A 26,738-nucleotide genomic window follows, 5' to 3' on the forward strand; every position below is an offset into this window, starting at 1 on the left:
TCTGAAATTTTTGCTTGCTCCTTTCATCTGATTCATTATTAGCATTATGTGGTTTCTAAATCTGGATTTGGTATATAAAATGGGTGGCAAAATGGACTGAGTGCCAGGCCTGGAATCAAGTAGACCTGATTTCAAGTCTAGTCTCAGTCATTTACTCAGTCATTTAATCCTGGGTAAGTCTCTTAATCACAGCTACCTCAGTTTCTTCATATGCAAATTGGGGATCATAATACTATGTACATTAACAGGGTTTTTGTGATGACTAAATGAGATAATGTTTATGAAAAGAGTCAAGCACATAATAGCTACTGTATGAGTTTTAAGTTATTATTGCTGAAAGGAGCCTTAAAACATAGAAGACAAACTATCAGAGCTAGAATATGTTTTAGAACAGAACTGAGAAGGACTTTAGAACAGAAAATGTCAGAGGCAGAAAATACATTAGAACATAGAATGATGGAACTTGGAGGGAATGTAGAACACAAAATGCAGAATGTCCAAGCTAGGAGGATCCAATGTCCTCATTTTAGTCCCAGACATGTAAAGAACCTTGCCCAAGGTCACAAAGCTAGTTAGTGGCATGGGTCTTACTTCCTAACGACTAATAAGAATAGTTCACATCTCTAGTTTGCTTTGTGCCTTACAAACTGCAAAATTTTCATCATCAAACTCATGTGGTTAAGTTAGTATCAGTCTTATTGTCCTCATTTTTATAAAAGCAGAAACTAATACTCAGAGGAGTTGTTATTTGTTGAGGGCTACACAGCTAGTAACTGTCAGATCCAGGGTTCAAAACCAGATTCCTTCTAACTCCAAATTCATTGCTTTTCCCCCTATGTCACACGATCTCCCCTTACACCTTCCTACTAACATCCTAGAGAAACTTTATTTCTCATTAAGAAGGCTAAAATAGCTCACTATTTCTCCTATCGCAGAGAAATTTAGTATCTGTGTCCCTTGAGTAGTGTGTATCCTAGGAAGGTAGAATACTGGAGCTGGAAGGGGTTTCAGAAATTACTTTGTTAACAGATGGGTAAACTTTAGCCCTCAAAGCTACACAGAGTAAATCAGCCACCTAGTTAAGACTAGATCTCTGATCTCATTACTCCTAGACCTGAGCTTATTCCATTTCCCAATGCCGTTGCAAAAACTGTATTTGTCATTGTCATCATTTGGTCATTAAGTCATGTCTGATTCTTCATGACCTCGTGGACCTTAGCTTGCCAGGCCCTTGTATCCTTCACTATCTCCTGAAGTCTATCCAAGCTTACGTTCATTGCTTCCATGACACCATCTATCCATCTCATCCTCTGTCATCCCTTTTTCCTTTTGTCTTCAATCTTTCCCAATATCAGGGTCTTTTCCAATGAGTCTTGCCTTTTCATTATACAATCAAAGTATTTAAACTTCAGCTTCAGTATTTGGCCTTCTAGTGAACAGTCTGAGCTAATTTCTTTAAGTATTGACTGATTTGATCTCCTTGCTATCCAAGGGACTTTCTAAGGTCTCCGACACCACGATTCAAAAGCATCTATTCCACGATGCTCAGCTCTCCTTATAGCCCAACTCTCACAGCCATAAGACCTTGATAAGGATTCTTTAACCCCTAAAACTCAGGCATATTTCCTTATCATCAATCTAGAGCTTCCTCAGAGTGGTGTAGTAGATAGAAGAATAAAGTGAAGAACTTGAAATCAGAAAGACCTTTGTTCAAATCTCACCCTAAGCTCACTAGCCAAGAGAACCTGGACAGATCATTTAACCTCTCTGGACCTTAGTTTCCTCACCTGTAAAATGTGGTGACTGGACTCAGTAACCTCTAATCTATAATCCTACAATCTAATGAACAAGGCAAGCCTGAGTTTTTCTACTGTTTAAATATTTTCAGGATTTGACAGGAAAATAATTTTTATCATCTTCCATTTCTATGGCTCTCTATTTTAATGTCTGCAAAGAGCTTATCACATGTTATCTCATGTGAACATTGTAATAGCCCTGTGAGGTAGGCTGATTAGCATTATTATTATCTCTATTTTACATATTGGGAAATTCAGGCTCTTGGAGAGTAATTGAATCACCCACACTTCCAGGACCAAAAAATAGCAGAAGTGGGTGGGTGGGATTTGAACTCAACACCATGCTGATGCTGAATTGAGCACTCTAGTCACTATACTATGTCCCTTTCCAGTGAAGTTGATGGGACAAGTTTCACCAATAGAAGAGGAAACCTGATATGGTGATCAGGCATCTGGATTTGTGTTCTACGGCTACACTTTATACACTGTGTGAACTAGGGCAAGTTTCAGGCTCCCTGGGTCTTAATTTCTCTATTTGTACAGTGAAGGGGTTCCATCAGATGAGCGCAGAGTTCCTTTATTTCCATCTCTATACATATACCCTGCACAGGATTGGAGTGATCTATGGATAAAGACAATGTTCTGGGCCAGGTGTGGGGAACCTGCAGCCTCGAGGCTACCCCTGTCCTGGACTCGTGACTAAACAAAATGATCAGAGAGAGTCAGTTGCCTTTGTCATTGGCCCAAGAAGACCAATATGCTTGGTTATAGAGCAACAGACCCAGAGTCATGAAGATCTAAATTCAAACCTGGCCTCACACAACCTCTAGTTGTGTGACTTTGGGAAAATCACCCAACCTCTGTTTTCTTCAGTTTCTTATCTGTAAAATGAGGATAATAATAGCACCTATGTCCCAGGGTTATTGTGAAGACCAAACCAGATAATGATTGTACACTGTTTATTCTTCTTCAACATCAATAGAGGGAGATGTAGGAAGATTTAGCCTCCCACAATTCTAATTTGTTGCTTAGGCAGGTGTGGCACTCTTTCCACAGCAGATATAGTCTTAAAAATTATATAAAGATCAAATTTGTTAGAATACTAATTACAGATATAGTTGAAATATCTACTGCACTTTAAGGTTTGCAAGATGCTTTACATGCATTATCTTATTGGATCCTCCTACAGTCCCATAAAATAAGTGTTATTTTAATCCTTAGGTGCTATTATTATCCCCATTTTACTGAGAAGGAAACTGAGGCCCAGATAGCTTGTAGCTTGTTCAGGGTCAAGTAGGAAGTATTTAAGGCAGAATCCAAGCTCAGGACTTCTTGACTCTCAACCTGCTCCTACATCCATCATGCCACGTTGTTTAATATCCATTGGAGAATCTTGGTATTTAAAGGAAACTGGGAAGGTCGTAAATCAAAGAATCCTTTTGCACAGAGAAAATCTATACTGTGAAGAATTATTTCATAAGACCTTTCTTTGAATAATCATTTTCTAATATGAAAATATTCTCTCCATTTTAGCAGATTTTCATGCACCAAATTCTTTCAAAGTTGCCCCACTTACAATTTGCAAAGAAGACTTTTCATACTGACTTTATTCAATAAAGTGACTGGTTTCAGATGTATCTTTACCTTTTTAAGAGCCTAGTCTTCAAGATCATTACCTTATCAGTCCTTCCTAAAGAGGAATTATTCAGCATTTGGACAGAGGGACTCTGGAGGAATCCCTAATGGGCTGTGAGGGCACTCGAATTAAACCCCGAGGAACGGGATGACGGTATAAATTGAATTGATCAGTGAAAAATTAATGTTTTTTCTTTGTTCCTTTGTTCTTCCCATTCCAGGATGTGTTCTTGGCCATGCACCTGGACCAGGCTGTGGTGCAGAAATACCTAAAGCCCCTGCTGATTGGGGAACTGGCCCCTGGGGAACCCAATCAGGAAAAAAACAAGAATGTAAGTGGGGTCTCCACTCCAATGGGCAGTGAGGCTCTGGAAATTCTCCAGGAGCCACTTGTGTTTCAGGGAGTTCTTTGGGTCCCTCTGAATGAAACTGCTGCTGAACATTAATGAAAAACCCAGAGCTATCTATCAACAGGCAGAACAACCAGGATTTTGTCCCATTGTATTCTATGTTGAGGGAAATGAATATGAGACTTGAAAATCCTTGAAGGTAATAGCCACATTTATTCATCTATGCCTCCTGAGTACTCTGGATTCACACTCCAAGAGGGAAGTCAGCTACATCTTACCCTCAGGGATCCAGTCATATCCCTGAGGAGTCAGAATATCACTTTCCTAATGGTTTTGGTTCAGTCCCCATTCTGATGTGTTTTAACCCATTGCTAGCCACCAGTGATAAACACCTCAGTTCAATTTAACCAATCAATTAGCTTCAACAAATGCTGCATTTACTTTCCAGAGAGGGAGGGGGGGAAATGAGGAAAGAAGGAAGGGAGGGAGGTTATATTTGTACACTCTAATGTACTTTCACATACATCATCTCCCAACCCTGCAACTCACATAGATCATAATAATTGCCCTTGGACTGGAGCAAAAAGCATTGTATCATCATGTGTCTATGACTGCCTAGCTGGAGCATATCTAGAATACTATTTTCTAAGGAAAAGGAGGGATCACACATACTAAGTAGTAATCCTTCCAAAGTGAGTTTGTTCAACAATTGATCATAAGAGAAAGCATTTCACAGTGAATAGAAAGTTGGCCTCAGCATCAGGAGGTCCTCCCTCCAGAGCCTACTGGCTTTGAGACCTGAAATAAGTCACCTAAAGTCCCAATGCCCCTAAGAAACTCTCTATAGGGCAGCTAAGTGATTCAGTGAATAGAGGACCAGCCCAGGAATCAGGAGGACCTGAGTTCAAATCCAGCCTCAGATACTTAGTAGTTGTGTGACCCTGGACAAGTCACTTGACCTGAATTGCCTCAAAAATAAAAAAAAACCTGTCTAAGGTGGTGAATTGCAGGGCAAATGCTAATATTAATAGAACAAGTTGAGGGAGTTCCCTAAGAGCACATAGATTAAATCATAGATAAAATTTTCTTAAAAGATAATTATCATGAAAATAACATTTATATAGTTCCTTTGTCCAAGTCTATAATTACATTGGTATAGCAAATCTTTACCAGTACATATGGACCATGGCTCTGCTGGTATGAGTGTAGGAAATTGGGGTCTTGAAAGGTTAAGCAAATTTCCAAAGGTCATATAGTCAGTTTTGTGTCTTAAGAAGGACTGAAACCCTGTTTGTCCTGATCTGAGGCTAACTTTTAACCACTACACCTTATTGCCTACATACGTAGCTCTTTGCAGAGTACATTTACTTGTATCATCTCATCTCCTCACAAAAATACTGAGAGGTAAATTGTGCAAATATTATTGTCCTCTTCTTATAGATACTAAAATTACATCTCAGAAAGGCTGGGTAATTTGTCCAAGTTAAGGTCGCAGCTAGGAATAGGACCAAGTTACCAGACTCCTCACTCCACTAGCCGAAACACTGACAATCCTCAGGAGGAGAATTTGTCCTATTTCTGTATGGTTTGTCCTTCGTTCTTAGTTTTTTGTTTTTTTTTGGGGGGGGGGGCGTCGAGGCAATCGGTGTTAAGTGACTTGACCAGGCTCACACAGTTAGTGAGTATCATGTGTCTGAGGCCAGATTTGAACTCAAGTCCTCCTGACACCAGGGCCAGTGCTCTATCCACTGTGCTGTCTAGCTGCCCCGTCCTTCATTTTTGAAGAGGACTATGACATCAGGGAGATGATGACATGACTTGCAATTGACTTTGATTTGAGTGAGAGAGGGCTGTGCGAAGTCACCAGCCTCACTTTCTCCTCCAGAGCCATCAGGGTCCAGTGACCAGATAGCTGTCCAGATTAGGAAGACTGGAGACATCCCAGGGTGCAGTGGGAGACCTTGACCCTTTTAAGCTAAGTTCTTTCCAGGTCCTCACTTTGAGTGAGGCAATATCCACTCAGTGAACAGGCCTCTTTAAGAAGTGACTTAAGGGATGGCCCCTTTAATAATAATAAAAAAAAGTTAAACTGGGAGGGGAAGACCCTCCGGTCTGGGCCAAAATTTGAATGGTGACCCAGCTGGCCAGTTCCACTTGGGCAACTCAGCTCATCCTCTCCTCTCCCCTCCTTTCCTTTGTTTTCCCCTTACCTGAGGGTGTTCTGCCCAAAGGAGGGTAAATTTTGATGGCCAAAAGCTATCTAGTTAACTTGGGATTTACTGGCTAGATATCTTTCTCAGAGACCAGTCCTTAAACCCAATTCACTCTGGATCTTATGGATTGGACAACAATAGGTCTCTGCCTAAGCACCGCTTAATGATTATTTTTTGGGCCCTTCTGGTTCAGAGTGAATGTAAATAGTCCTATTTCTAGAGATGTCTTAAAGTCAATCAAACAATCAAAACTATGTGTTTATTAAGCAGCTACACCATGGCAGGCCTTGTGCTAAGCACTAAGAATGCAAAGAAAAAAAAAACAGCCCGTGTTCCTCAAGGGTTGGCCTAAATGGCTTCTTTTTAAAAACTAAGCAAATATTTTTGATTAATCTCCTCTACTCCCTATCCCTCCAAATTGAACAAGTTAAAAGGAAAGAAAAACAAATCCCTTAATACATCCTTAATATGGACAAATTTCTACATTGGGCATGTCCAAGTTGTATGCTTTTGTTAATGTGAATTTTGCCTATCACCTTCCTGTCAGGAAATGAATGGTATGTTCTATCTCCATTCTTTTGAACTCACAGTTTATCATTACAATGGTAAGAGTTCAAAAGTCTTTTCAAGTTTTTCTCCATGATGTTTTTATCATTACATAAATTGTATTCCTAGTTCTGCTCACTTTACTTTGCATCAGTTCATAAAATTCTTCTGAGCTGCTTCTGAAATTGTCCATTTCATCATTTCTTATGATACTATACTATCCCATTACATTCTTGTACCACAATTTTTTGCTATCATGAAAAGAGTTGCTATAAATATTTTTGTGCATACAGATCCTTTTCCTCTTTGATTTCTTTATGATATAGGTCTTACAGTGGTGTAGCTAGGTCAGAGGATGCACAGTTTGGTAACTTTATAGACATAGTTCCAAATTGCTTTCCAGAATGGCTGAACCAATTTATAGTTCCAATTTATAGATCCAGTGTGCTAGTATGCCTATTTTCCCGCAGCCTCTCCAACATTTGTCATTTTCCTCTTTTATAATCTTTGACTGTCCAATAGGCATGAGGTGGAACCTCAGAGTTGTTCTAAGTTGGGTTTCCCTTGTTAGTAGTGAGATAGAGCATTTTTGCAAAAGTTGTTGATAGCTTGAATTTTTCAGTTCCCACCATCACCACCACCACCACCACCAAACATGCCACAGAAAATTAAAAGGTAGAAGATGCTTTACTAAATGTGTGACAATGAGCAAATCAGTCCATCTCTCGATTTGCTCATCTGTAAAATGAGATAATTAATACTTGAATTCACTCCAGCCCCAGACTTCACATATTAAAAATGCCCTCTGTCCCTGTGTCCTCTCCCTCTGATTGGCTGGTCCCTCCAAGAAAATCTATATTAAGAAGTATGACTAAGACACCCATGTCTTCATCCGCTCCTGACTAACTCTCTTCTCCTCCCAAACTTTTTCTAAAATGTGTTTGCATACAGTACCTTCCTCTCCCCCCACACCTTTCCAGCTTCCTTTCATGTGTTGCCTTCCCTTCTTAAAATAAGATGCTCAGAGGAATGGACTTTCTCTCTGCCTGTATTTCTATACTTGGTACTTAATTCAATGACTGTTTAAGATGGAAGGTTTTGGGTTTGTTTTCTTTTTTTCCCCAAGTATAGCTTAGGCCAGCTGGGCACTGACAGTCGTTGCAACTCTAAAATTCTTTGATCCTGTATCTCCCAGAACAAGTGGTTCTATGCTTTTTTATCCCATGGATACACAGTACTTGGCACCTGGTACGTGCTTAATGACTATAGAAGCTCAGGAAAGATTTTCTGAATTGAAGAGAATCAGATGAAGGATACCAATGAAGTAAAGAGCCGTTCTGACTCCCTCTCACCCATTTTCCCCTTTCAGCCCCAGCTGGTGGAAGATTTCAGGGCCCTGAGGAAGACAATTGAGGATCAGAGATTGCTGGAGCCCAGTCTCCCCTTTTTCTTCACACATCTCATCCAGATTCTATTTTTGGAAGCTTTGGTTTGGTTCATACTAAGAAGCTTTGGCAATGGTTGGCTCGTTACAGTGTTTATTTCTTTTCTGCTCACAGTTTCCCAGGTAAGAAGTTTCCTGAAAAATCTGATCCTTGGGCAGAAGGTATAGCAACCCTTTTCCTTGCTTAGGCCAAGGCCTTCTTCATTCATTAGCCACCAGATATATGCAATGCCCCCAATTGAATCCACTGAACCTTTCATAACCTCAGACTTTCTCCCCTGCAGTCTTGTCTCTCAGTCATGCCGAGGTAGGGTTCCTCTGTTCTTTGCCCTTATCACATTCTAGCTTTTGTTATATACTTTTATATATACCCCATGCCCTCTTTATGCCTTCTTTAGTATGTCAAGTAAGCTATTTGAAGACAACGCTGTTGTCTCATTTTTCTTTCCCAAGCACTAAGCACACAGCCTTGAAAAAAAAAAAGTAGGTAGACAATAGATGTTTATTAAACCGAGTTGAATTGCACAGAATCTCTTTTAGAACCATCTTGAAATTCAGAATTGTCTCCAAGATCATTAGGGCAACTAGTTAGTGCACTGGCCTGGAGTCAGGAAGACTCACCTTCCTGAGTTCAAATCTGGCCTCAGACACTTACTAGCTATGTGACTCTGGGCAAGTCACTTAACCCTGTTTGCCTCGGTTTCTTCATCTGTAAATGAGCTGGAGAAGGCAATGGCAAACCACCTCAGTGTCTTTGCCAAGAAAACCCCAAATGGGGTCACAAAGAGTCAGACACAACTAAAAATGACTAAACAACAACAGTTCATGAATTCAGCATGCTGTAAAGGAAGGAATATTGGATTGGAGTCAGAGAACTGAGGCTCTAATCCTGGCTCTATTTACTCTGTGACCTTGTGCATGGCATGTTCCCTCTCTGTGCCTTAGTTTCTTCATGTGAGAAATTAGAGGGTTGAACTTCATGACCTCCAAGGCCTCTTAGTCCTAAATGATCTGATAATATAATGGTAATATAACTACTCCACCAATGCAGATGACAATTCCTTTGTCATTTAGAAAATAATGTCTGAGGCCCCCAAATTTGTCATCCTATGGCCAGCCTTACAATGGGTTCCTCCAAACTCAGTAATTCTGGTCCTTCGACAACAGATAGCAAGCCAGCAACGGTCTGCCACTGAGCCCAGATGCCAAGCTTCCTCAGCTCTGCTTTCAGCCTCACCACAATTCTAGCTTATTCTTGTACCTTAGGCTCAAGCTTCATTTCTGCAGCATGACACAGGACATCTCTCCATATTTAAGAAATCCAAGTGGAATCATCTCATGCATTACTTCGTGATGGGGCATCTGAAGGTACAGACAATTCAGAGGAGGTCCATATGCATTCCTTTAACCCTTCTGAACTGGGAAGGAAGAAGGGGTTCTCAGAACACTTGACATGGTGAATGGGAAACCCCAGCCCTAAAGTCATGCATGTCTAAAAGATAGTTACTGCATTCCTATTCATTCCTACTTAATACAAAGTTCTAAACAGGCTTGGTTATTTTTCTGAGTCATTATAGAAAGAATGGAAAAATCAAAGTATTAAATTTAAATTTAAATTAAATTAAATTTAAATACCTACTACTAACACCTTATATTTATAGAGAGCTTTGCACAATATAGCCCTATGAGGTGAATAGTATAAATATCACCTCCATTTAAGAGATGAGAAAACTGTGACCCAGAGAGATGAAGTGATATATTGCACCTTTATAATGAATTTTGTTGATTCTCATTGCCAGCTGCTTTGAAACATCCAAATAGTCCCCCAGTATCAACAGGCCCAATAGTCTCTCCCAATGAATACATTGTGATGTAAAAGAAAGAGCACTCTGGGATATCCTCACAACTGTTCTGTGAAAGGGCAGTTTAAGTGAAAGAGTCTTGAATTTAGAGTCTGAAGACCTAGCTTTGACTCCTGGCTTGTTTTCTGTGTGACCATGAGCAAGCACCTTTGAAGTCAGTTTCCTCATCTGTCAAATGACATCCTACTACATGGCTCTTCCTATTTCAGGAGGTCAGTATGGGAAAATCTCTCCATACTCCTTACGACTCTACATAAATGTAAATTACTGTCCTTAAGTATCATTTTTCCCACTTGACAAACTACGAAGCAGCATCAGTGAATTTAAGCATCCAGCAACCCTGAAGAGCCCAGTAGTTTCGGACTTGTGAGACCTGGGCTCTGGCTTACTGTGTGATCATTCACAAATCATTAACCTCTGTGAGCCTCAGTTTCCTCATCTGTAAAATGGGTGTGTTAATACTAGTTCTTTCCAACTGAGGAAAGTTCTTTGTAAAATGAACTAATGGTAGAGTGGAAATAGCAAAAAATTTGGTTCAAATCCTGCCTTTCACTTACTATGCATTCAAGTACTGCCCGTAATACCAGCTGTATGACCCCTGGGCGAGTCATTTAATTGTTCTCAACCTGAGTTTCCTCATCTATAAAATGGGGATAATAATAGTGCTACCTCTCAGGGTTATTGTGAAGATTAAATGAGATAATAATTGCAAAGCACTTTACAAACCTTAAAATGCTACCTAAATGCTAGCTATTATTATTAGTCATCATCATTATCACCTCTCTAGGACTCAGATTCCCCACACACGAAATGAAGCAGTTAAACTTCATGACCTCTGTGGTCCCTGCTAGCTCCAAAACAAAACATCTAAATCGAAGCCGAGACTTGCCCTCCATGACATGGACAGTAAATGTCAACAATGGACATGAAATCCATATCTTCTGATGGAGATCACAACATCATGCCCATTTTGCAGATGAGGAAGTGAGAGGTTATAAATTGTGCAGGTTCACTCAACTACTATGTAGCAGATCCAGGTCCCTTGCCTTAGAGGCACTGCAAGGATTCTCATTAACCACCACCCATACTCTATATTTGCCAGGGACTTTATTCTCATTATCTTATGCTATACACACAACAGCTCTGTGATACAGACAGAGAAAGGATCATGATTCCCATTTTACAGATGGAGAAATTAAGTACCCATTAGTGAAATAATCTGCCAGAATTGTTGATATCAAGTCACATTCTCTCCCTTGTTCCTCTTTAAGGACATCCCAAGTGACATATGTGTGCCAGGGAGTAAACAGGTCTTGGTATCAACTTGTTTCGAAATTATCTGATAGTTCCCCATGGCTATTTCCCACACTGCTTTCATAATAACCAGTTGGAGATAGTCTTCTGTTCCAGAGATGTTTGACAGGTCATCTAGAGAAGTTGCTGGAGAGAAATAAGGACTTAAAACTAGAGCTGAAAACTTCTCTCCTTGCTTACCCCACCTTACCGTGTCTTTGGAGCTTTGTAAGATCTTAGCAATATGTCAGGAGACACAGACTGACTGACTAATTGTTCACCAAAGGTGGGCATTGGCCACAAGATGGAACCATGGAAATGCTGAATCCCGGATCACGAGATCAGAGTCAGAGTTGAAAGGGTCGTTTCCACCCCTAACCCCAACCCCATTCTACAGATGAGGAGAATGAGGCCCAGAGAAATAAAGTGATTTGCCCACAGTCACATAAGTAGCCGACAGCTGACACAAGATTGGAAGCCAGGTCCTTTGCCTCCAAAGTTAATAATCTGTCCACTACACAGTGCTAGGAGATGGCATTAAAGAGTTCAAAAGCTCTTAGTCCTCTGGACCAGGAGTCAAGAGTCCCAGCTAGGGAGCTGTGCATTTTTGGGCAAGTTACATGAATTCTCTGAGCTTCATTTTCATCAACTCACTATCAAATGAGAGGTTTGAAACATACCTTCTCAGATCCCTTCCAGCTACAACACTGTTGTCTAAGATCAATCACAGTCTGAAAAATTTACAAATCTATAGTCCACCATTTACCTAGTTCATCTTTAACTAGAGTCATTATTAGGAAAGTCTCCCAGCAAGACAACAAAGTAGGGCTTTAGCAGCATCTTCTAAGGAGGAAGCAACATGAGGGCAAAGAAAACCATTGTAAGACCAGGGAAAGGGACATGATGCAAGCTTGCCCAGACTGTAGACTTTCTTACCCTGGGGAAGTTTCCAAACAGCATGCTTACTCATTGATGAATGACGGTGCTATTGGTTTTCCAAAAACCAAGAACTGGCCCAAGAAAGCTTTGAGGTCTCTTCAGCTCCATGTAAAGAAGGAAGACGCATAGTGAAAAGACCATTGGAGTGGGAAATGTAGTTGGAAGGTCAAGGCAGGAGTCCGAGAGCTGCCACTAATTAGCTGCCTGACTCTGGGCGAATGGATTCCCTGGCTGGGGCTCGGTTTCCTTCTTATTCAAATTAGGAGGGTTGGGCTAGACCAGGAATTCTTAATCTTTTCATTACATAAACTTCTTTAATAATCTGATGAATTTTATGGACACTTTCTCAGAATGAGCTATCTAAAGGTTTAAAAGTATATAGGATTACAAAGGAAACCAATTACATTAAAATATAATTATTAAAATATATATTTTCTAAAGTTCATGGACCCCATGTTAAGAATTCCTAGGCTAGGTGAGCTCTATGGGCCCCTTCCTGCCCAAGCATTTTAAGATGCCACAATTTTCCAACACATTCCTGCTGGAACAAAATACCTGGGTACTGCTCTGTCATTGCCACTAACTAACTTCTGTGAGTCTCAGTTTCCCCATGTATCCATAGAGACATAGTAATAACTGCCCTATCTAGCTCCCAGTACTGTAGAAGTTAGATAAGCCACTTCTGAGAAAGTTGTTCTACACATGAGGGAGTGTTACATTAGCCTGAAGTCACATACCCAGATAACTATCACTTGTTATATAACAATGGATATGTAACATTGCCCCTCCCAATTTATTATTTGGGCATTTCAGCAGATTAGGGTTTGAGAGGCACATGTCCTTTTGACCAAGCAGAGATGAATGGAGGTTTCTAATGGCAGATCATAGTTATATATAAGAATATTTATTGGATGGGATGGAAAAGGAAGGGTAGGGAAGGAAAAATAAAGGGAGGGAAGGGAAGCAAAGGGAAGGGGAAGGAAGGGATAGAATGGGATGAGATTAAACTGTATTCCATCCTGAATTCAACCAAAATTTTCCTGTTGCTGAATGTTCTTTCCTTCTAAGGGCATGTCAGCAAAGTGGTGGAATTATCGTCACTTCCAGCATCACGCAAAGCCCAATATCTATCCCAAAGACCCAGATATTGACATGGGACCACTTTTTGTGCTTGGGGAGTCACAACCAGTCAAGGTATGTTTAGAGTGTGTAGTATACTGGCATATAGAAATTCAAAGACATACTTGAAAGAGCTGCAGATATCCTAAAAGAAGGCCCTGGACTATCAGACTTTCAAAGAATTTGAAGAAAACAGCCCCCTCCTTATACCATATCGAAGACACACATGCATGCTAATTAAATCATGTCATTTCACATTTGGGGCAGCTAGGTGGCACTATGGATAGAATGCTGGGCCTGGGATCAGGAAGACCTAAGTTCAAATCCAGCCTCAGAGACTTAATAGCTGTGTGACCCTGGTCGAGTCACTTAACCCTGTTTGTCTCAGTTTCCTCATCTGTAAAAAATAAAATGAGCTAGAGAAAGAAATGGCAAACCACTTTAGTACCTCTGCCAAGAAAACCCCAAATGGGATCACAAAGAATCAGACACAACTCAAACAAGTGAACAACAATTCACATTTTATTTGAGTACTCAAGAAATTTCAGTGGTGCATGTATGAAATACAAGTTTGTTTGAAATTTAAAACCTTTCATAATCTGACTTTAAACAAATTTTCAGACTGGCTTCACTTTGTTCCGCTTCACGTACTCCATGTTCTAGCAGAACCAGACTACTTATTCTTATGTATACATTCTATTCTGTCATACCTGCCTTCACACCTTTGCATAGGCTGTCTCTTTTTTTCCAAAATACTATCCCTCCTCACCTTCACCTGTTGGAATCCCTATCTCCCTTCAAGGCTCAGTTCAAGTGAATTCTCTCTCGGTTGTCAATGTTTTCCTAGACCACCGCCAAATTAACTTGTATTTACTTTATCCATTTGCATACTGTTTGCCCTTCATAGAATGTCATGTTTTTGTAGAATGCAGAAACTGGTTTACTTCTCCCTTTATCACCCTCGATTAGGGCCTTACATATTGCAGGCACTGAATAAATGCTTATTGGATCACTTTATGCATCTGTTCACTCAAAAAAGTTCACTACGCACTTACTATATACTAAGCCCTGAACTTGACCCTGTGAGATGTACAGTGTTTAGAAAAGATGGGGTGCCTGCCTTCAGGGACCTCACAGAATAATAAGAATATCATAGAAGATAGGGACATTGCAAAGTAAAAAGCAAGTTATGTTTAGTGTCAAAGGATCCAAGTTTAAATCTGGGCTCCAATGCTTATTATTTGATCTTAAGTAAAGCACTTCATGTGTCTGGGCCTCTACGTCCTCATCTAAAATGAAAGACTTCTAATATCCCAAGTTCTATGGTCTCTCCAGTTTCTGATATTTTATATTCTAAATACTTTCTAGCTCTGACACTTTATGGTCTAAGTTCCTTCTAGCTCTCATATTTTGTGTTTCAATGTCCCCCTTTCAGATATAACGTTCTATGTCCCATATTTTACATTCCAAAGTTGCCTCCTAAGTCTGCATGACCACTGAGTTCCCTCCCAGCTCCAACTCGATGATCCTATAATTCAAGTGGGAAAGGGCGTTAAAGGTTACCCAATACGATATCCCCACCCAATTCAAGAATCTCTTCTATAACAATCCCAACAAGATCAGCTATTCTCTGTTTAAACATTTCCAGGGTTCATTGCTATGCTAGGAAGCCCTTTCCCTTGTCAAACTCAAGGACTACTTGATCCAGGGTTAGTAAGGGTTGTAAGAAGTTTAATGACCACACCAATATTAGATTCATTCAGGGAAGACAGAGGTCTTGGAACTGGCACTGCCTACCAAAGGATCTGACATCATTGCCAATTCTTGTTTCCCTATATAGAACAGAGATGCATTTTCCACTATTCATGATTTTCAAGTTCTTGTGCTTTCATTGTATAATGCCAATTCAAGGATAAACTTGGTCATAAAGATTCTTTTTTTCTTATTGGTTTTGACTGGTCTAAATATCACCTCTCTGGGCCTCACATCTTTGACATAAATGTAAGCATGAAAAGGTTGGCTTAGAATGATCTATAAGACATCTTCAGCCTCTAACTTTCCACATGCTAGATTCTAAGGCTCCTGCTAGTTCTGAATTTCTATGTCCTAATGTCTCTTCCATCTCTGGCATTTTGTCTTCTAATGCCCTGCGTGTCTGACATTCTATGTTCTATATTTTATTTTCCATAGATGCTTCCAGGTCACCCTCTTATATTTTAAGTTCCTTCCATTTCCAATATGTTGTGTTCTCGTACCCGGGCAGCTCTAGCATTTTATGGTCTATGTTTTATTTTCCAAAGTCCATCTCAGGTCTCACTTTCTATGAACATTTTATGGTCTTTTCTGGCTCTGACATTCTGTATACTAAGGTTTCTCCTAGCTTAAACATTCAATGTTCTAAGATTTCTCCAGCTGTCATATTCTACTCTCTGGATTTCTAGATTTTTTTTTCTGCCTCTGACATCCCATGGTTTCATGGCCCGAAGTAAGAACACAGAAATTCCATCTTTAAGTCAGTCTTTTTATGGACATTAGCAAGTATTAAAAAAAAAAGTTACCTCTGAAGAATTTGGACACATTTTATTGAGTTGACCTAAAATCTCATCATGAACAGTTTTGCTTGACTTGAAAACTTAATGACCACTTATCTTCAATGAAACCAAGACACAGCTGATCTCAAAGGACTACACACCCTCCCCTGAGATGGAGGGCTGGGCACCCAGGTGTAGCTACTAAGTTAAGATTGCTCTCTTCCGCAGAAAGCAAACAAGAAAAGTCCCCATCCAAATTTAAAAAGAAAAGGGAGGGGGTTGAATCAGAGGATGCCTGCTCATTGAAATTCAAAGGCAAAAGTTTGACTCTTTTATCAAAACAGGTTTTTCTGGCTGTGGAAAACACTTTTACTGGCCTCCTGCCAAATTACTGTTCACCTACTGAGATCACCTGTTGGTATCATAATTCAGAACCTTGGCTCTTGGTTTAAAGGGCAGGGATGTATTCTGAGACAAGTAGTGGGCTGATTGTTTCAGTCACTGGTTATTAAATGTTTGAACCTTTGTGAATGCTTTACAATTCCTCTGTGTTCAATATTCTAAGGGCTCTTCTAGCTGCCACAGTGGGACATTCTATATTGTAAATTCTTTTCCGACTCCAAAATTCTTTGCTCTATGTTTCAACATTCCATATCCATAATGGCTGCCTTCAAGTGTTTGAAGGACTATTATGCTAAAGAAAGATTTAACTATTCTGCTTGGCCCCAGGGAAAGAATTAAGAACAAAATGTTGAATATAGTAGCATGAGGAGAGGATGTTGGGTTTTGAATCAGTAGAGTAGGGTTTAAATCTGGACCCTACACTTAACTTCCTGTGAGAGCCTGGACCATTCATAGGTTCTCTGGGACTGAGCTTCCTTGTCTATAAAATGAAGTCAAACTAGACAATTTCAAGATGCCTTCTAGTTCTGAACAGTATGTGACAGAGATGAATTTAGGGAGACTGGAAGGAATGATTTCATGACAACTAGAGTCATGCAAAATCAAAGTGAATTCCCATGGGGAACAATAGACTGCCTTCACTAGAAGACCTCAAAAAAAAATTCTAAATGGCCACTTGTCAGGTGTGGAGGGGAATTCTTGCTCAGATACCAATTAGACTAAATGACCTCTTTAGTACTCTGTAGTGCTAAGATTCTGTGATTCTGTCTGTCCTGTGTTCCCTTCCACTTCTAAATTTATCTTTTCCTATATTTTAATGATCCTTTTCCATCTTTTAAAAATATTTTTTTAATCTGTCAAGATATGCCTTCTCATCCTCCCATCCAAACTCCTTCCCCTAATTGAGTATTTGAGAAAAATGAAACCCATCACAAGCATGTATAGTAAATCAAGACACATTGACCATGACAGATATGTGTATATACATACACATACATGCATACACACATACATATACGTATTTTCTTCTCCAGGTCATTTTACAGATGAGAAAACTGAGGCAAACAGGGTCAAGTGACTTGCCCAGGGTCACACAGTTAGCATCTGAGGGTGGATTTGAACTCAGGAAGACGAGTCTTTTTGACTCCAGGCCTGACACTCTATCCACTGTACTGTCTAACTGTCCCTTTCCTTTAGAGAAGGGGTTACTAAATTGTACAACCTTGACTTTAGCTCTTCTGTACTTGACTTATGGCTTCTGAACTTCCTCCTTTCTTGGCACATTGCCCAGGGCCCCCCTACCCAGGAACTCCACTTCTTACTCTGTCCTAGATCAATGACTTGGGCCTGGGTAGTGGGAGACAAAGCTGCCAGTTTATACCTGTGCCCATAGCAGTGCACCTGTATGGGTCTGATGGAGTTCTGGAACTAGCAGTGAAGGGCTCAGAGGGCCCATTCCCAACCTAACTCGTCCTCTATGTCCACAGACCTCCCTGTCTGCCTCCCTCTGCTGACCTGGATGGGACAAGTGACTCACTCTGATATTTTCAGGATCTCCCTATCAGTTTCCAGTCTGATGAATTTTCTAGATTGGTTTGGAGGAGTTTGTAGATTAAAGCTCACCACATGGCTTCCTTTCACTCCATGATCTTGGTTCTGCCTCTGATCCATTAACTTTTAACATCGTCCTGTGTTCTTAGGACCCTTCTCCTACTAACACTGTGATTTATGGTCCCTTCTGCAGCCTGTGTTCTGATGTCACTTCTAACACCAAAATTCTAAAATTTTCTGATTCTGGGTTTTACTGGAAGAGCCCAAGATTGACATGGATTTGGTGAAAATAAAATTATAGTTTCTCCTCTTTCCTTCTCTCCCCAAGAGTTAAATCGCTCTTCCAGTTGCTCAGTCTTTAGATCTCTCATCAAAATTGTCCAGGTGGCTCTTTTCTCAGAGAAGATAAGAAGCTATAATTGTGAAGAGGCATGGGCAAGGCAGGGAAGGGGGAAGACTGTGGGGTAATGAAAAGGTGGTGAAATTGAAGTCAAGATTAGAATGCTACCTCCCATACTTACTAGCTTTATGATGCTGGACAAATCACTTCATGAAGCTGGATTCCTATTTCCTCATCTGTAAAAAAGGGATGGCAAGACTTTTGTGATCTCCTTCGAATGGATGAGAGGAGAGTATTCTATAAACACTGAAGTGCTTATAAATGTGAGCTCTTGTTGAAAGAGAGGAGGCATAATAGATAAAGTGCTTAATCTGGTCAGGAAGATGAGTCCAAATACAGCTTCAGACACTTAAAAGCTCTGTGACTCTGGTCATGTCACTTAACCCATCTTCCTCAGTTTCCTTATCTGTAAAAAGGGGATAATATTAGCACCTACCTCATAGGATTGTTGTAAGAAACTAATGAGATTACATTTGTATAGCGGTTGGCAAACCTCAAATGCTAGTTGTTTTCATCATTGTTGTTATTATTACTAATACCATCATCATCTGGTCCAACCCTCTATTTTACACTTATCACCCCATGAGAAAATCGGGGCTCAGAGAGGTTAAATAACTTATCCAACAGTAAATGGGGGTAAGTGCCTGAACCAGAATTTGTACTCAGGTCACTGCCTCCAAAGCCAACATAAACATTCCCTACACTGCATACTAACTCTTCACTATATAGCACATTGTAATAGCAGGAGTAATTTGTATTTCTGCTTGTTTTTTTTTTTTCTCCATCCAGTATGGCAAGAAAAAAATCAAGTATATTGATTATGAAAAGCAGCACCTATACTTCTATGTAGGTGAGTTTACGTAACGTCCTATGTTCTGAGTTCAAATGGTACCTCCTACCTCTAGCATTTGTTCTGCATTCTACAGACCTCCCTAGTTGTGAAATTTTATGTTTTAAGATCCCTTCCACCTCTAATAGTCTATGCCCTAAGGCCCCTCCCAGTTTGAATATTCTAAGTTCTAGGATCTTTCCCCCTTTAACATTCTAATTCTATAGTTTATGTTCTAAGGCTGCTTCACCTCTGACATTCTGTCTTGTATTCCAACGGTCCCATTGTTCTAACATTGTATGTTCTGAGGCCCTTCCAACTTTGACATCCTACGATCCCACGAATACTCATTTTAGAATAGCCATTTTCTAGAAACTACTGCCACTTTCTGAATATCACCAGCTCAGCCAGTAACCAAGGCATGGGGTGCCCAATGAAAGTGTCGGATGCCCCCTTATCTCTATCTTCACTGTACTAGCACCTCCTCATCTTACTCAACACCTTCTTTCCCCTTACAGTTGGGCTTCCCCTCCTCATGCCAGTCTATTTCAATATGCAATCCATGCGAGTGACGTTCCTTCGGAAGGAATGGAGGGTGAGTGATGACCTTCCTGTTACAGATTCTGCCCTTAGAGCCAAGGCCAGTAGAGGGTACAGACCCCCAACCCAAGTTTCCTTGGTGACAGAGGCAGAAAACACTTATCTTGCAAAGGGATGTGGCCAGATCTAGGGTGGGGGCTGATGGCTCACTCAGTAGAGAATGAGACTTTTCATCTGAAGGTCCGAAGTTCCCTGTTCTGGTGGAAATCTGACTTCTTGAGGAAGCTAGGTGGCACAGTGGATAAAGTGCTAGGCTTGGAATCAGGAGGAAGACTGAGGTTTAAACCCTATCCCAAATACCTATTAGCTGTGTGACATATAGCTGCTCTCAGCCAGAATCCCATTATCTGCCAAATGAGTGGGTCGGACTTCATGGTCTCCAAGGCCCTTCTGGCCCTAAATTTATGACTGCACATAACCTCAACGCCATTCAACTTGAATTCATTTTTCTCTTTTAGGAGCTTGCCTGGATCAGTAGTTTCTATATCCGCTATTTCATCACCTACAGATCTTACTATGGAATCATTGGGACTGTCCTTCTCATATATCTGGTCAAGTGAGTGAATCAAGGAATTTCATTACTCCTCTCTCCCAGGGAATCCTTGACATGGGGTCTGGAAACTTGGTTTTGTTTTTTGTTTGTTTCAAATAGAGACAGTTAGGCAGGGCCTAGAGTGCTGCACTTGGTGTCAGGAAGGCCAGATTTTAAATCTGGCCTCAGCCCCTTACGAGCTATGTGACCCTGAGCAAGTCATTTGACTTTTCAGCCTCAGTTTCCTTATCTGTAAAATGGGGGTAATAATCAGACCTACTCCTATAGTTATTGTGAAGATCAAAGGAGATAACATATGTAAAGTGCTTTGCAACACTTAAAGTGCCATATTAATGCTATCTGTTATTGTTATTTTGATAAATGTGTATTTATAAAATTGTATTTGAATAAAATTGGTTTCCCATGTCCTATGTATTTATTTTTATGCATTTAAATGCATTATTCTGAGAAAGGGGCCATAGGCTTTCTCAGACTGATAAAGGCGCCCATGACACAAATAAGACCAACAAAACCCTGCTCTAGACCAAACCGCCAGCTCCTTTATCCTCCAGTTAGGGCTACAGGGATCCCAGCAAAGCCCACGGTGACTCCTCCAGGCACACACATGTCCCAGAGGTTACCTAGGAATTGTGTTATCTCAGGCCTTAAAAATAGACACTGAAATTGCTGGGTTTGTCTAATATTTCTGCTATTGCACTTGTGGAGTGCGCTCCAATTCAACCCCACACTGAACAAGCTACCCCTCTTCCCTCTGTTCCCATGCTTTATTTTATCTGCAAGTCAGCAAAGACTAGTTTGTGAAATGGTTTAAACAGACCTAAGTGTACAGATTGCCTTTCCGCCGACTCTCAATGTTCTCCCTCCTCTCCTTGATTTCCTGGCTTCCTTTAAGACTCATCAATTTCTGCCTTTGGCAAGAAGCCTTTCCCAATACCCCTTCTGCTAGTGCCTTCCCACTGAGATTACCTTCACCTGCCCTGGTTGTGTCTCACATGTACATAGTTATTTGAATGTTGTCTCTACCACTAGAACATGAGTTCTTTGAGGATGGAGACCATGTTTTTTGTTTTTTTCTTATATCTCCAGCATAGGAACAGTGTACATAGTATTACACTGAGATAAAATTACATATGGTAAACACTTAATAAATGCTTGTTGACTGACAGATTGAGATGTCCAGTGAGAACTATAGAATGGTGGGACTTCGTTGAGCCAAATCAAAAAACTAAAAATGGCACAAGCGTTTTCCACCACCTCATTTCACAGCTGAGGAAACTGAGGCACAGAGAGGGACAGTGACTTCCCTAAAAGCAGGAAGTTAGAATGACAGCATTGAGGAATGAACCCACTTCTTGAGACCACCAGTTCTTTGAAGAAATGACTATAGCTCCTTTCCATAGGGACTATTTGTGCCTGATCTGTGGTAGAGCCTTCTGAACTCCATATTGATTTGATCAGCCACAGGCAGACACGCTATACCTTGACCCCAACGCAGTGATGTCACTTTCTTCCTCTTTGAGAATGGACCACAATCATAGCCACTCTAACCTGGAAAGGGAATAGATTGGATTTAATGATCTCTAGGGAGCCTTTCCAGCTCAAGAAAAGTTGTGTTTTATGTTCTAATATCACTTACAACCTGGATATTTTATGTTCTATGTTGTAAACTTCCTTCCAACTTTAACATCTCATCTTCTGTTCAGAGTTTCTTCCAGTTTCAACATTCTGTGTTCTGAAGTCGTGCTATCTTTGAATCAAATTCCTCTACGAAATGACTTCAAATCATGGAATTTCCTACATCTTTAATATTATTGAATGTTACTCCATACATTCTGCTCCATACATCAGGAAAATAAAACCAGGGTTTTAGAGGCATCATGATGTGGCAGGGAAAATGCTAGACAAGACATCAGAAAACCTAGGTTCTAATCCTGGCTCTGTCATTTACTATGTGACCTCTCTGAGTCTCAGTTTCTTTTGTTTCTGAAATGGAGCTATTAATACTTACACTGCCTACCTCATGTACCTGCTAAGATGGGAATGTTTTGAAAGCCCTTGAATTGTTTGGAGGAAGATGGATAATCATTAGTCCAAGTACATGGGGCATTATCCTACATGTCTTGAGGTCCATAGGATCATAGGACTTAGAAGGGATCTCAGAGATCATGTGTTTGGCCCTATTATCTTAAAAAAAAAGAGGTAATTGAGGCACAGAGAAGGGGAAGGGACTTGCCCCAGGTCACACAGATGTAATAGGCATCTGGGTAGGAGCAGAGCTTACACACTATATAGCCGTCTCTGAAAGGGAAAGACAGCACAGTACCTCTTAGGAGGGTAGACAAGTTCGGCAGAAACCATTGTTCAGTAACTTCTCTCCAGTCTTATTCCTGGTTTTTCCCCTTCACATTCCACCTGTCAAATTGCGTAGTACACACATTGCCTTTCACATGGTGGTCATTTAGTAAGTATTGTTAATGAATAGGAAGCAAACCTATGTTCTACATGGAAATGACCAACTGTCTCATTGCCTGTCTTGATGCTTTCTCCAAAGGCTGCTGGAAAGCCCCTGGATTGCTTTAGTCACCCAGATGAGCCACATTCCAATGAGGATGAGCAAAGAAGAGAACCAGGACTGGTTTAGCACACAGGTAATGGTGGTCACCTCCTCCCAGACTAACCACTCAATCATTAGAGTTCATGAATGTGAGGCATGGTGTCCTGTCAAGTGGGTCAAAGACATACTGAGAATGATAGACTATCAGTCTTGGGAGGGACCTGAGAACATGGAATAATAGAAATGGAAGGGTCGTTAGTGCGGAGAATGTCAGTTAGGAGGGACCTAAGAGTCTGGATTGTGGGGGTTAGTAGAGACTGTGGGGTATAGAATGTCAGAGCTGAAAGGGACTTGTGGGCATAGAGTGTTTAATGTGTGATGTGGAGGCTCTTGGGAGCACAACTGTTAGAGGAAAGAGGGACCTTAGAACAAAGAGCATAGAATGTCAGGGTTCAGAGAAACCTTAGGAAATAGATTGTCAAAACTGGAAGGGACTTGAGAGCTTAGAATATAGGATGTGAGTTTTGAAAAATCTTGTGAGTGTTGACTATGCGGGTGGGGCTATTTTAGAATATAGAACACAGAATAGAAACCTTAGAACATAGAAGGGAGGGAGGGAAAAAAGTAGGAAGACAAGAAGGAAGGAAGGAAGGAAGGAAAAAGGAAGGGAAGAGAAGGGAAAGGAGGAAGAGAGGAGTGGAGGAATGGAGGAAGGAATGGAGAAATGGAGGAAGGAATGGAGAAATGGAGGAAGGAGGGAAAGGAGAAAGGAAAGAGAGAAAGGGTATGAGAAAAGGAAAGAAACATTTATTAAGAGATTATTTTGTTCCAGGCACTCAGATAAGCAGTAGGGATACAAATATAAGAACAAGAAATACAGACTCTACTCTCAAAAAGCTTATATTCTAATGAAGGAAGAAAACTCACAAGGGAAGGTTGGTGGGAGGGAGGGGAAAGTACCCAATCGATGCATAGTTCTGAAGTCCCAAATGTCAGGAACAGAGCCAGGAGGAGACACCAACCTAGGTCCCTCAATAAAATGAGACCCCAGAAAGAACTCACCAATGGGAGAAGGAGACCAACCTGGTGGAAGAATATTATAGGGTAAGAAAGCCACAAGGACCATTGGATATTCCATGGTGAGGAGCCCCAAGCACTAAGGGAAGTTCCAGAATGTGATAGCAGCTGAGACATGGTTTTGAAATCTAGAAAGTTTGGACCAGAGCACTGGGAGGGGAACTGAATTTCTGTTAAACTATAATAAAATTTATATATATATACATATATAAATTCTAACACAGAAACAAGAGTGGAAATAACTTCAGAATATAGCATATCAGTGCAGGATGGGACCTCAGAAGATAGAATGTCAAAATCAAGAAGAACTTTGAAACACAGGACAAAATGTGGTATTGTAGAAAAAATATTGGCTCTAAAGTTAGAAAATTCAGGTTCTTACTAACCTTGTCACCATTAAGTTATGTAACCTCTCTGATCCTCAGTTTCCTCATCTGAAAAATGAACCAGTTGAACTAGATGGCCTCTGAGGACCCTTCCAGCTCAAGATCTATGATCTTTTGTCTTGACCTTCAAACACAGAATTTTAGAACATAGGGTCTAAGATCTGAAAGGGCCTTTGTGGACTATATAATCTAAATCCCTCATTTTCAACAAGAAGAGACGGAGGCTTGGCTAGGCAAAGGACTTGCTCAAGGTAACACATCTTGTTTGTGATGAAGCTGAAACAAGCCCCCTGACTCCTGTACATTTTTAATGCACTTTGCTAAGAATTGCTAAAAGAATACAATTATCTTCCTGATCCCTTCTCAATGTTTACACAATCAGTAATCTTTCTAAGAGATATGGAGATGACAAATGGCCCAAAGATGATCAACACCCCCCACATTTAGAACAAAATAATACCTCAGAAAAGAGCTGAACAAAATGTCATTTTGTTCTATTTTCTGAGAAGATAATATGTTCCACATTTAAGGATATGTCTCTGGATCTGGCTTCCTGCAATGCTCTCCTTTCCTCATTCCTACAGACAAACACACCCTTGAATTTCTTCCCTACCCTTCAGCCTAGTGAAATCTTATCCATCCTTCAAGACCCATTTCAAATGGCACCACCCACATGAAGCCTCCCTGATCTCCTGAGCAGAAGTGACTCATATCTTTAAATCTCTGGAACAACAGTATATACCCCGTGCATAACACTGACTAATTACTTCTTGTGTTGAGGTATATCCCTGTAGATCTTCATATTGCATTTGTGTATTTCCCCAATTTCCCCTTCAAAATTATCATCTCTTTGAGGAAAAAAATCTGCTTTGTAATCCTCAACACCTAGTCTAATACCTTTTCCATAGGTTATACTCAACACTCCCTATTGTGTGAATGAAAATTGCAATAAAGAGCAATGTAAAATTTTACACTTGGGTTCAAAAAATCAGTTTCACAAAAAGATGGGGAAGCATGATACACCATGATTCATCTGGAAAAGATTGTTGTGAGTTAGTGGACTACCAGGTGAACAGTGTATTATGACAACTCCCAAAAGCTATAGGCTACCTTGAGAGGCATGAGGTTCAGGAATAGAGAGGGGATTCAGTTGTTGTACTCTGCCCTCATCTAACCACTTTGGCAGTATTGGGATCGGTTCTGGACGTTAAATTTCAAGAAATGTGTATTAACTGAAAGCACGAAGATGACTAGGATGGTGAATGATAACAAGGTCTTGCTATACAAAGATTAAATGAAAGAACTAGGGATGTTCAAGCCTGGAAGAGAAAAAGAATCAAGGCCCTGAAAGCTATCTTCAAGTGCTTATTTGAAAGGCTGTCATTTGGAAGATGGGTTAGAACTTTCTGCTTAGCTTTAAAGGGACCAAGCTAGTAGTAGTTGGTAAAAGTGCAAAAGGAGAAGATTTTGGCTCAAAATAAGGGAAAGGGAAATCTCTTAATAATTAGGGTTCCCCCAAAGCAGACTGGGTTCTCTTGAGAAACCAATGGATTTCCCAGCATTGGATGTCTTTAAGCAAAAGGTAGGTGGATATTTGTCAACTATTTTGTAGAGGTCGCTTCTGGCTCATATCAATGAAATCAGAGTCCCCTTACTATTCCTTTTATTCCTGACATTCATTAATTCTGTGATACAAGGAGCTCTACATGAGACACATTGAGATATGGAAGAAGGAAGACACCATGACTCACACTCACTCACTGAAGTCAAATATCGTGGTTTGTTTTTTCTTGGCAGGTTTTGGCCACCTGTAATGTTAAGCAATCCTTCTTCAATGACTGGTTCTCTGGACATCTCAACTTCCAAATTGAACACCAGTGAGTAAGAAAGAAATTTTTGTTGAAAAGTTCATTTAACTCCTCTCTCTAGTACCTCATCTGAATGATGCCCTAACGTATCTGGGCAAGAAGATGGAGCACTGAATTTAAGAGACAGGAATTAATCCATCAACAAGTATTTATTAATCACCTATTATGTGTCAAGCATGGCATTAAACTCTGTACAAAGTGGGTGTCACATCTACTCACTGTTCTTAGTTTTGTCCTCTAAAACTAAGCAAACTAGGCCTAACCTGTCTTCCAAGTGACAGCCTTTCAAAGAAAGTGCTTTAAGAAAGCTATCATTCCTCTAATTCTTCTCTCCTCTGGGCTAAACACTCCCAGTTCTTTCACCTAATTTGTGCTAGGTTAGGCTCTAGTACAAAGAATGAAATCATCCACACTTACAATGAGACCCATAACCAAATCCCACCTAAGATACTCTGTGTGAACATGGTCACTTAATTCTGTACCTTAATTCTGTAATGTTTTTTCATCTGCAAAATGGAGACAATAGTATTTGTAGTACCTACCTCACAGGGTTATTGTGAGCCTCTAATAAGATATGTGCAAAGTGGAAACCTTATGATGTTACGTCAACATGAATTATTATTAACCATCAATCAACAAGTGTTTATTACGTCTACTACGTGGCAGACATCAGCACCATCACTGTCACCATCAGTCCATACAGTGATTTCATCAGTGATGGGAACTCCCTTTCAATTAGGCAATTTCCTCTAGTAATACATATTAGTAGTTGCTCTGCAACTGAGAATCT

General features: G+C 40.4%; 1 protein-coding gene across 1 annotated transcript in view; it reads left to right on the forward strand.

The window, feature by feature from the left end:
- Positions 1 to 3,646: 3,646 nt before the first annotated feature.
- LOC114039311 (fatty acid desaturase 2-like protein FADS2P1) overlaps positions 3,647 to 26,738 on the forward strand; it is a gene marked incomplete at its 5' end in the record, with an annotated part of 31,295 nt that continues 8,203 nt past the window's right edge. Inside the window, 9 exons of the mRNA XM_027857036.1 lie at positions 3,647 to 3,763; positions 7,910 to 8,107; positions 9,251 to 9,352; positions 13,147 to 13,272; positions 18,871 to 18,931; positions 19,429 to 19,505; positions 19,969 to 20,066; positions 22,615 to 22,711; positions 25,878 to 25,957. Coding sequence (XP_027712837.1) covers positions 3,647 to 3,763; positions 7,910 to 8,107; positions 9,251 to 9,352; positions 13,147 to 13,272; positions 18,871 to 18,931; positions 19,429 to 19,505; positions 19,969 to 20,066; positions 22,615 to 22,711; positions 25,878 to 25,957 — 956 coding nt within the window. The remainder of the gene's footprint in view (positions 3,764 to 7,909; positions 8,108 to 9,250; positions 9,353 to 13,146; positions 13,273 to 18,870; positions 18,932 to 19,428; positions 19,506 to 19,968; positions 20,067 to 22,614; positions 22,712 to 25,877; positions 25,958 to 26,738) is intronic.

The sequence above is a fragment of the Vombatus ursinus genome, unplaced genomic scaffold (assembly GCF_900497805.2).
Source record: "Vombatus ursinus unplaced genomic scaffold, bare-nosed wombat genome assembly UNPS02000513.1, whole genome shotgun sequence".
In the NCBI taxonomy this organism is placed as follows: Eukaryota; Metazoa; Chordata; class Mammalia; order Diprotodontia; family Vombatidae; genus Vombatus; species Vombatus ursinus.